General features: G+C 37.7%; 1 protein-coding gene across 1 annotated transcript in view; it reads left to right on the forward strand.

The window, feature by feature from the left end:
- The window catches only part of EPHB1 (EPH receptor B1), a gene marked incomplete at both ends in the record, with an annotated part of 364,500 nt that overhangs the window by 296,362 nt on the left and 55,679 nt on the right, over window positions 1–12,459 (forward strand). The window contains one exon of the mRNA XM_083363176.1: window positions 8,287–8,622. Within this exon, the coding sequence (XP_083219302.1) occupies window positions 8,287–8,622 (336 nt within the window). The remainder of the gene's footprint in view (window positions 1–8,286; window positions 8,623–12,459) is intronic.

The following is a 12,459-nucleotide window of genomic DNA, read 5'->3' on the forward strand; positions in this document are numbered from 1 at the left end:
GTCAACCAATTAGCAGGGGTCCTGACAAGGATTTTTAACATCTCCTTGCAAACGGCATGTGTACCATCGTGCTTGAAAGCAGCTACCATTGTCCCAGTCCCCAAGAAAACTGCAGTTGAGTGCCTGAATGACTACAGATCTGTTGCATTAATGTCTGCAGTCATGAAATGTTTCAAAAGACTGGTTCTCCAACATCTCCGGACATGCTTCCCACTGGATTTTGATAAACATCAATTTGCCTACAGGGAGAACAGGTCGACAGACGATGCCATAGCTACTGCTTTACACTCTGTAGCAAGTCATCTTGAGAAACCTGGAAGCTATGTCAGGATGCTTTTTGTTGATTATAGCTCGGCTTTCAATACCATTTTGCCAAGCACTCTCATCGAGAAGCTGAGTGACTTGAAATTTTCCCCCTCCATCTGCGATTGGATTCAAGACTTTCTTAGGGACCGGTTACAAACAGTGAGGGTTGGGTCTGCATTGTCCACCTCCCTGAAGCTTTGCACCAGCTTGCCACAGGGCTGCGTGCTTAGCCCTTACCTGTACTCTTTGTACACATATGACTGTGTATCATCTGACCCATCTACTGCGATAATTAAGTTCGCAGATGATACTACCGTGGTGGGTCTTATTACAGGTGGGGATGAGACAGCATACAGGGCGGAGGTACAAAAACTATCCATATGGTGTTGTAACAACAACTTGCACCTGAACATCAGCAAGACAAAAGAGATGGTGCTAGACTTCCGGAGGAGAAAGGAGGAACCTGCCCCACTTTACATCAGGGAGGACTGTGTGGAGAGAGTTTCCTCCTTTAAATTTCTGGGAGTCTACCTTTGTGAAGATCTGACCTGGAAAGTTAATACAACTCAGGTGGCCAGAAAGGCCCAACAGAGAATTCAGTTTCTCAGGGTCTTGCGGAAGAACAGGGTAGAACAATGGCTTATGGCCCTCTTTTAGTGGTCTACTATAGAGAGCGTCCTCTTGTATGGTATTGTGGTTTGGTATGCTGGTCTGACAGCCGTGGATAGGAAAGTATTACAGAGGGTGGTGAGCACAGCACAAGACATTGTGGGCTGTCCCCTGACACCACTGGATGACATCACCAGGGCTCGCTGTCTTGGAAGAGTGAGGAAAATTCTCAGGGATGACTCACACCCTGGATGGTATCTCTATTCTCCTACCATCAGGTAGGAGATATAGGAGTATAGCCAGCCGTACCAACAGGCTGAAGAACAGCTTTTATGCATGGGCTGTTAGGCTTTTGAATGGGAAATAATTTTATAAACTGTATGCATAATTGACTTGTGAAGCTGGTGCGTTGTGCAATTAGCTCACATAGTGTAATAACATGGAAGGTTTGTGTCACTGTAAGTTGGGGGTGGGGGCACGAAGGGAGGCTCAGCCAATCTCAATGTATACATGGTTGTACTTTGACAATAAAGGTTCATTCATTCATTCATTCATTCATTCAAATTAGTACTCATTCACATACCATCCACACACCCAGTCCAAGAAAAAGAACACACAAAATGTGTTGATTTGCCATATTTCCAGACCATTCAACTCTTAAATGACTGTGCTGAACTTCTGGTACTATATTTTGTTTAAATGTTCTGTTCACCTCCACAGAAAGTATGATTCTTCCAGAGTTTCTTTATCAAAGTTGCTGAACCAGATGGCTCATACAAAATGTGTATCAGTGGAAGGGCCAGGCCTTTACAGTAGATACCTGCCAAAGAAAGGAAAAGGGATTGGAGGCCAGGGGGATAGAAAAGCATCACCAACTGTGCATAGCCACTATCTGGATGAAACACTGGGTCAGAATTGCTATTAAAGCTGAAGAATGGATTGAAATTCGAACAGCAATTTCTAGACATTTGGTGTACCATCATTGGTTACTGAAGTTCTTCTAGAATAGAACTCACATGGCAGCTAAAAACAGTGTTTGAACATAGGATTTGGCTTGCTTGCCAAAATCTCACCAGAATATTCTACAGAGATTCCCCATATATAGTCTGGACAGCTAGGTGTTTGTTTTGTTTTGTTTTTTATGAGCAGATGACATGAACTGCGTTTTTGTAGTCAGCTTCTGATTGGCTGGGAGATGTGGAATTTCATGATGCTTATAGCAGGTGACGTCAACTTTAATGTGATGTCACTGTAAGATAACCCAAGACCCACCTCTTTGTCACTTTAGATCAGGAGTGTCAAACTCCCGGCCCACGGGCCATTGCATCATGTGGAGGCCGCACCCACCCCAGCACCGGCAATGCAAAAAAAAAGTTGCTGTACGTCACGACACGTCACGTGACATGGCGGGTTTGACAACCATGCCTTAGATTTATTTGTTTGCTACTTTTTAAAGATTGAAAATTTTCACTGGCAAATTCTGTTGAAATCCCCAGATGAGACTTCTTCAATCCTTTGAAAAAAGTTGTATTTCAAATGTAAAGATTCATTGCAAAAAGATTTTTTCTGAATGTACAGCAAAAAGATTATCAACGTTGGTTTTAGAAAGTTTTAAATGAATTGAGGGCTCAGATAGACTTGATTAAACGCTTTTAAATGAATTGAAAGAATTACCGGTATTTGTCCTGGAAAAATGTTGTGTTTGCTTTGAAATTATTGGTATTATGATGGGACACAAAGGCATCAGATAATTACTGAAAAATATTTTTTTAATGAATGGGCACAGGAAGTTTTAAAATTATTTACCTTTAGAGAAGAATCAGAAGGTGTTACAGAAGAACAAGCCCCATTGAATAACATTGAAGTTGACTTCAATTTCAAGATGGATTCAGAAAGGATAGCTTACAAGAAAGAGGTGGAAATAATGGATTAACAAAGGGAACTGGATGATGATTTATCAATTAAAAAATACACACAAATAATTAACTAGGGATAGATGTGGAAAACCTTTTTTACATTGGCTTTACAAAAGGGGTTTGCTGAAGTTGCCACACTGAAATTAGACAAGAGAATATAAGAAATAATTAGACAAGAGAATATGAGAAAGCAGATGTTACACTTTTTGTAAAGAAGTTAAGACTTTTGAGAGAAAGAATTAATATGAAATTGGTTCATTGGACCAATAAACTGGGTCTAAATGATAATGTTTTCTTAAAGATTTTGTTTATTTGAATAGAGAAAATGAGGGGATATGCTTCAATTGAAATGGAGATGTAAATATAAAAGGAATTCAAATTCAAGTTTTTAATAGTTATAATATAATTTCTGGTAAACCTTTTTCTGATCATAATAGAGAAATGAGGTTTTAGAGATGGGTTTATAGAGAAAGGGGTGAGGTGTTGGACTTTAGTGTTAGGAATAATAATAAATTGTTAATGTTGATTCTTGCTAGGAATAAAGGGGCAGGTTCTTTCTATATTTTTTCCTTTTTTTTCTTTTTCTGTATTTTTTCTTTTTTCTTTTTTTTTCTTTTTCAATTTTTAATTACTTTTAAGTTTTTAAGTTGGCTCAATTTCCAGGATGGCAGACAAGCATTTTAAAGTTGCCCCTATGAAGAGCTTCCTCACTGTAAGCAGAATCTTTAGTAAAGGCAAAGATATATGTTTATCCTATGTTGACAGTTACTTTTGGGAATTAGTGCAATCTCATGGTTAAGTTGTTGTGTTTTGATTAGGAAGTTCCTGGTTCAAGAAATCACTTTTGGAGGCCATGGACTGAGGCATGGGAAACAATCAAGTATCATTATAGTATCATTAATGGTATAACCAGTTAAAATGTCTTTCAGCAAAACAAGCCACTATATTGCTAAAAAAATTACCCAAACAATAAGGAGATTTGTAAGTAGAAAAGTGGAACGCCAAGTTGTTGGAGTCTGGTCATGAGCGTGATGGTTACAAGATGGATTAGTTGAGCATCAGCTGACACAGAAATGTAAGCAAATTAGATTTTCTGTGTTTATGTGATGTAGTACAGAGATGGGAGACACCAGAAGTGGTGCAAAAATGATTAGAATGCAGTAGAATTGCAGGCTAACTCTGCCAACTACCAGCAGTTCGATCCTAACCTCCTCAAGGTTGACTCAGCCTTCCATCCTTCTGAGATTGGTAAAATGAGGACCCAGATTATTGGGGGCAATATTCTGACTCTGTAAACCACTTAGAGAGGGATGTAAAATACTATGAAATGGTATATAAGTCTAAGTGCTGTTGCTATTGCTATTTCTGAAAGAGAAAAATGGAAAGAGAATAAAAGTTTGCTTGCCTGCCAAACTAGGCTTTATTCTGAATTACATGTGTCAAAACCCTCATTTCTTTTCTTGATTTTTACTTCAAATGTTAAAGTGATGTCTTCAGCATATGACTGAAAGATGAGAGATACTGTACTATCAATGAACAACAACCAATCAAATATGACTTAATTTTTATCAGGATTGTTGCTTTGTACTTGTCAGAGCTTTGCTTAGGGCATGACAATAAATCTCTTCCTATAAAAACCCAACCAGCATCCAGGAGTTAGAAGAGGAAAAACTAATGACAAGCTTCAAATAAATAATTTGCTTTTATTGCATATAAAAGAACCCCTAAACAATGATGATCACCTAATGCAGATGTAGCAATCCAGTTTAGGGGAAGGACTGACAGCTAAGGGGAGAGGTAAAAAGAGAAATTGAGAGTTGTTACATAACCACAAACAAGTCTCCCTTAATTGGCATTGAAACTTACCTAGCTCTTACCAGGTGCTGATCATTAATTAAGAAGATTTCTGTGCATAGGCTTTCAGCAATAAAACAGTTAAATTGAATCTGTATGTATGGACCTGGTTTTTTGCACATGACATAATCTTCTCAACTCACAAAAAATTCAAATAGAGTGCAACAAAAAAACCCAGCATGGCATCTGACCCACAAGCAGGAGCAGCGGCTGATGAAGCAACAGTGGACACCATTTTATGAGGTCAGAATGGTGTAGAGAACAAAGTACACAATTTGTCAGCAGCATCACTCCAACTAGTGCAACAGATGCAGAATTTGAACTAGACTGCACCCTTGATAGACCTGTCACGTGCAACAGTTCCAAGAGTGCAACCTCTGTTACAGAGAAGTCATGGAAGCCTGCCAGAAAGATTTTGAAGAGAATCAGAAAGGAGGAGAATCTTCTTAGTGCAATACAAGTTATTTATGAGAACCTGAGAAGCAGAATTTCTGATCAACCGGTCACAAGTTTCGTTTGTACTGATAGTCTCAACAGCTCAATGGGCAGTCCCCATTATCAAAACCAGTATCCAATTATGGATAAATATCAACACTTCATGTTTAAATTCAGGGTCCACTTCAGAAATCCAATAAGAGAGGTTACAGTGACCTGCAGGATTCATCAGGTTAAGCAGGGTAAGAGAAGAGTCAGACTGTACATAGCAGAATTCAAATTAATCACAGCAGACTTAGACTGGAACAAGCCAGCCCTAATTGCTCACTCACTTTCTCCACATGCCAATTGCTATGACCCCCTTCAAGTTTTGTAGGGCACAGATCTGAGAGTTTTACCAGAGAACCCAAGGGGAGACAGCTCCATCATAGGAATTGTGGATTTTTTGCAAGAGCAGTTTGCTACCCAGGTCCTGTTGAAACAGCAACTGGAACAAGAGAAGCAATCATATAATTAGGCTATGAACGCCCATCATCCATCAACAGGTAGGGCCATTGATAGCTGAAGGAAACAACATTTGGCACTCTGCCAAGTTTTTTATCTCTACCAGACTGTCTAAGAAACTAGAAGTGGGATCCTTCAAGGTCATCCATCAAATCAATCATGTAGCATTTTGCTTCTAATTACCTCCCTCCATGAAAGTTCACCTAGTTTTTCCCAATCATTATTAGTCAAACCCCTCCCCCCCTTGCCAGTAATTGTGGAAGGAGACAAGTAATACCTGAAGAGATAGATTTGGTGGATAATTAATTTGTTGGATACTTTGCTGGATACTTTGCATCCCTTCAACCAGATCATTAATACAGATGTTGATAAGAGAGAATCCTCTGGCAATCTTAATACTTCTCCCTAAAATGAAATTGCATCATGTTTGAATACTCACAGGTTATGGTGATCCATCTAACAGTTTTATAATGTGACCAATTTTATTAATGAGGATATCATGAGAGATATACCTGTACTTTGCTAAGAAGATGTTCATAGCATTCCTGGGATCTGTTGATATGCAAAAAAAAAAAACATTAAAAAATCACATAGTTAGTCAGACATTATTTGTTTGTGCCAAACTCATGCTGGATCTTGTTATTGGTTATGTTTTCATTCATGTACTCACTAATATGCTGTTGAATAAGCTGTTCAAGGATTTTGTGTCAGAGAGAAGAAAAGCTGAGAGATGCTGCAATTTTCTGGGGTTTCGTTTCTCCAACTTGGAAGACATTTGTTCTCCTCCAGTCTTCTAGACTTCTCAGTTTGCTGGGAACTCTCAAAAATTACTGTATCATAAAATAAGTCATCTGGTCCTAGAGACATGGATTCATTTAAATTAGTGAAATGTTCTCTAATTCTCTCCTTTGCTTCCTACGTTTTAGCTCCCTCCTTCTCCTATTAGCTAATGAAAGCAATGGGGTTAGGTTTGGGGGAAAATGTCAAGATTTTCATACCATTTTTAGTAAGATAAAGAGTAGATTAGATTACTCTTTATCTAGACCACATGGAGTATTCTCTGCTAAGAGAAATAACTCTGAGAGATCCTTGATAATCTCTGAGCTTGCTTGTTCAGAGAACACAAAGGACCCCTGGTTTCAACCCTGAGCTACAAATATTCTCCTTTATTGGTAGAAATGACATTATACTGATTCAGTTTGGCAAATGCTTCCTGCTAAGACAGGAGTACAACCAAAGAAAGTCCTTCATTACACTGAAAAACTAATGGAATCAAGATAATTTTTCTATTTAGCACTACAGACAGCAGCAAATAATATAAAAGCTATATGCCATGGTTCCGGCAGATGTTACTCTTCAAAGAACTTTGTGGCATTGTTTATCTTAAAGATTTTTTATTACAATAACATGGCATCGGCACATACATGGTGGAAGTCAAAATCTGAATTCCCCTCCTCTGAACACATAGTATCAAAGAACAATACCCTCTTCCTATTGACAGTCATAAATCACATTCTCCAGTTATTTTAAAATGCAAACCTCCCCACCATTCCTTATCATCTCTTATTTCAAACAACCTTGAAAAATACTCTACTGCGATGTTGTAATGTCTAACTAATCTCCATACACATTCTCTCCCCCCGCATCATCTAATTCTAATTCTAAAAGTAACATACAGGTTAAAGAGAAAATGGTTGCAGCTTCATATTCTCTCTCTCTCTCTCTCTCTCTCTCTCTCTCTCTCTCTCTCTCTCTCTCTCTCTCTCTCTCTCTCTCTCTCTCGATTTTTTTTAGTATTATAGTTAGGTACAATTATTTGGAAGCAACAAAAAGTAATCTAGTTTGAATCATATCACCAAAGACAATAGTTAAGTGAATGACACCATGTTGGTATCATGTTGCATGGGGAGAGAATGTACTCAAGATTGACATATCTACAGCCCACAAGGCAGTGACCCAAACAAGCAAGGAAAAACACAACATTTCTTCTATTCTGGATATTGAAGATAATTATGCTACACAATCTATGGGTTATTTGCTGACATCAGATGCTTCAAGGTAACTCAAATAAATGAGCCCAGTAAAAAAAACTCTTCTAGGAACATCACTTGTCAATTTTCTTAGCTAAGGTTATCATGAGAATTTGTGTATGAAATACATTTGTTATAATTGCTTATATTCTCTTTTAAGATAATAATTTTCCCAAACCTGTTTACAAGTAAAAAAAAGAAATTATTTTAAAATAAACACACTACTAAAATTCTTCCAATGTGACTGCTGATAGTAATAGGTCAGGCAGGTGTGGGAAGATCAGAGCAAGCTGAATCAAGTTTTTCAAGAGAGGGATATTTGGGGATGTGAAATGTTTATGAGAACACAATAAAAGTCATTTGGAACATGAGAAAGTCTCTCTCATCTCAACCATCCTCAATAGAAGCCCACATTAGAAAAACACAAGAGATCTAGCACTCACTCATGTGGTCACCTCCCTGGTGGATTATTGCAATTGATTTAAATTATAAATATTTTGCACAACACTGAAATAAACCAAATATTCCAATGTTTTAAAATAAAATGTTTTAAAGTACCACTAAAGTTATATATTTTAGTGCAGCCATATATTTGCTTGCATAGCTTTGATCTGCAAATTGTTATTTAACAGGTGTTCCCTCAGGACCTCGCAATGTAATCTCTATTGTCAATGAGACTTCAATTATATTAGAATGGCACCCACCTCGGGATACAGGAGGTCGTGATGATGTGACCTATAACATAGTCTGCAAAAAGTGTCGATCAGATCGCCGTAGCTGCTCCCGCTGCGACGACAATGTGGATTTTGTACCAAGACAACTGGGGCTTACAGGAACTCGAGTCTTCATCAGCAACCTGTGGGCCCATACACCATACACCTTTGAGATCCAAGCTGTCAATGGGGTTTCCAATAAAAGCCCATTCCCACCACAGCATGCCTCAGTGAACATCACTACCAACCAAGCAGGTAAGATGCAGCTCAGAAAACACCAGTATGATTTTCTTCATGAACATAAGGAAATAAAATTGAACAATTCATTGACATGGTATCTGCTGTTTTGAATATAATCTTGATATCAGCACCATTAAATATTGCAATCAAGTTCTAGAATTATCTATAGGTCTTGCTACTTGTTATTTCTTCCCCTTCCCTTGTAAGCACTGGGAGATGGGAACAGATCTCTTGCCAGGTTTTGCTGTATCTGGTGAATTTATGGTACCCATGATATAGCTCTGATAGTCTTAATAGCAGAAGAATACTTAACAACTCCCCAAAAAGTTGCCTTCTTCCAGTAGGCTTATCTGGGATAGTGAATGAGGAGAAGCAACAGCAATGCTGCAATGTGCATCAGGCAGGTAACTAAATTTTTAGTGTTTTTAATTACCAATAATACTCTCATATATTAATCTGGGGCAGTATAACACATATCAAATTGAGGTTGGATTCTGCAGCTACTACAAATAAGTGCAACTCTAGAGCAGGCATGCGAGTAGAACAACAGCCATGTCAGGCCTTTTAAAACCCATATGCTCATCTCACAGTTTCTTGGATTGCTCACATGGTGGCACTCAGTACTCACAGTCTTTAGCTGGTGGAAGAACTTCATGTTCCTAAAGAACAAAAACAAAATTGGTTTCTGAAGTAGTCACACTAGAAACATGATCTGGAAGGAAAACATTTGGATCCACATAACAACTGAATAATAGCTGTACAATTAGCATTCTTAGTAGCAAAAATAAAACCACAGCAACCTATAGAAAGAACCAGAATTTCTTTTGGACTTTGTCTTGTTTTTTCCATTGATTTTTTAAAAAATTAAAGATAATCATGGATGACTCAATCACTGATTCTTCCTTGGGAGAGAAATGTGTGGGGAAGTATTTTGATGCTGTTGGATCTACAATGTCTGTACATGTATTCTTTATATAAGACTAAAAAGAAGGTGGGGGATGGAAAAGCTAACAGGTAGTGACTCTGGTCAAAAATTTAATGAAGAGAAGAATTAACTATAGAATGTGACAACAGACAACAATCTGTTTTGGTTTGGCTATAACAAGAGGATGAACATTTTATGTGATATATATAAAATTGGAAGCCTTTATTAATGCCACCCCAATAGCCTCAAAAATTTAAAAAAGGCTTGGTAACAATATTTCAGTATTCTGTCTCCCAGAAGTAAGAACTTTGTCAACTCAACATGTCAGACAGAATTGGGCAGCAAAGATACAACTGAGATCTAAGCAGAAGTGTAATTCTTGGCAGTGATGCTCTTTTGTCCATCCTTTCTGCTTCCTTTTCATTTTACCTGGTCATCTTCTTTTGCTCTATTCACCAGCCTCAGGTAATCTTCATTCTTTGGTTGGCTAAACTTGCAATCCATGGAGCAATCTCCAAATGTCTGCCCTTCCTCTTTTTGTATAAACCCATTGTTTTTAGGTGGTATGTGTTTGGTTCTTTTTTGTTCCTGTCAGCCAGTCTCCCTGATCCCCATTTGTCCATTTGATCTTTTCTTCCTGATTATTCCTGTCACGAAGATGTGATTATTAAAACTTGATATATTTGTATTGTATCTGGCTTTTCTCTGCAATTGTCCAGATAAAGTTCAATGGATTTTGGCATATTAAGTATACGTACACAGTGTTTAAAAGGCCTCAAAGATGGAGCACATATTTGGCAGTTAGAAATGAAGCATCAGCATTCAGCACTTTTTAAGCAAGTAGAAATGGTGTGCTGGGCGCTACAGGGATTTAAAGTGAGAGTAATAGGAATGCAGAGAATGGACTAGATAGCACAGATTTGACATTGACTCAGGCATTGATGCCTAACATTTTGACTTGCTGTCCTCATTTATTTTGTTGTTGTTTTCTGTTAATCTGGAAAATGCAGCATATTTCTGACTGCAAGCTGTTATTTCTTATGCAAGAAATAACAGAAAATCATATTACAGGCAGCTGTATCTTCACATATCATGGCATACATTTACAGTCTGCATAGTTTTTATTAAATTCTCGAAGGAAAGAAATAGGGCAACAGACTTTAAATAAGGACAAATGATGGAGAAAATTGCATGTTCTGAGTTCACGCTCAAAAAGTATTTATGTCATTTCTCCTCTCTTTAATTAATCTAATTAAGCATTTTTAACAGAAACAAACTTGAATGCTTTTCTCAGGTTCGTAAGAATTGACCTATATCCTCAGCTTAGCCATCTGTCTACTCATTTACCCATATATTTCTTTTCATTTCTTGGAAACAGTTATCTCTCCATCTGTCCTTTTTGCCTTCCATAAAATTCTCCATCCAATACATTCCTATTTAATTGATTGTATCTGCAGGGCTCTCTTCAGTTCTTCAGCTTTTACTGAAGTGATAGGCCTGAAGGACTCACTAAATGGAGTTGAGGTCTTCTGCACCTCTGTCAGTTTTATCCATTTGCCTGCTAGGCTATTGTTTCATGAAATGTTGCTAACTGGGCCTTTTCTCAAATGTACATCCTAATTTCCTATGTGAACAAGCTTGCAGGCATATAGTAGATGTCATTATTCCTTTTTCAGCTGCTGTAGGACAATTGTATATCAGCCACATGGTTTCTATACTGTTCTCTTTCAAGTTTCAAATACACATATGCACACAGAAATGCTAGGTAATGGTAAGCAATTTACTCAAGGCTGAAAAGACAAGCAAAGGAACATAAATCAGACTATATGAAGACAAGGCTTGCCTGAATAGTTTCACTTTCTACAGGAACAGACAGAGAAGTAGTCAGGATTCAGTCTGAAGTTCAGAGAGGCAAGCAAGATTTATCAATCACTCCAAAGTTCATAGTTTCAGGATCAGATCTGCTTCTTTAAATAAGGCTGCACCAGTTGCTTTTCATTAAGGCAGTCTTTGAAGGCAGTCAATGTGTTTCAATGCCTATATCATCATCTGCTCCAGTTAGTCTGATGCTGTGTCTGTTTGAAGAGCCTCCAGCTTGATGTTTTCTAAATTGTGTTTGGAAATGCCCATCTAGGCAAGGAGGAGGAATGAAGCAGGGAACTAGTGTTGAATCCTTGCACAGCTACAAGAGATTTAAGCCTTATCAGTTCCATGGAATCTTATCTGTTAGTTCCCAAGGCAAAACAAGCAGCCTGGTGAGATTCCTGTACTATACAGGAACAAATAAAATAGTCAATTTGAATCTTTCATGTATGGAATTGGTGATGTTCAACTGGTTCATCTGGAGCAGCTTTTTCAGATTCAGAGTCCTAAGCCGTGATGCATAAAAATATCTCATATAAACCTTCCTTTTCACTTTGCAACAGACATACCTATTTTATTTCAAATTTCAACCATTTGAAACTTTAAAAACTGTCTTCTGATAGAAGTTATATATTTTCTTCCAAAAAAGTAGGATTTAGAAGAATGACTATAGAGTAATTAACTATTTTTTATCACAGGATGTTTATCAGGAGTAGTTTTATGGATTAACACATAATCAGGAAGTTTCAGGAGTCCATATGTCAATCTGTGTATTCCTGTAGTCTCCTGAACATCCTACTGCAGCTACTTAACTCCTGCTGCTTGCTGTAGCAGTTATATGTTCACCAATTTCCTTCATATAACCAAGAGAAAGAGTAGTAACCTGCATAACCTGTTAATATACTAGAGATTTAAAGACATGGAATACATGATGTATTTCATGTTTCACTCTCCATTAATTTGATTATTCCGGTTAGTTTAAAACAAGGCACCTTGTTTATATTAGGCAAGAAATATTATCAATATTTTGAGCTCCCAGGTATGAGACCATGCTGTTTACCTCA

Source organism: Vipera ursinii (assembly GCF_947247035.1).
Source record: "Vipera ursinii genome assembly, chromosome: 5".
NCBI lineage: Eukaryota > Metazoa > Chordata > Lepidosauria > Squamata > Viperidae > Vipera > Vipera ursinii.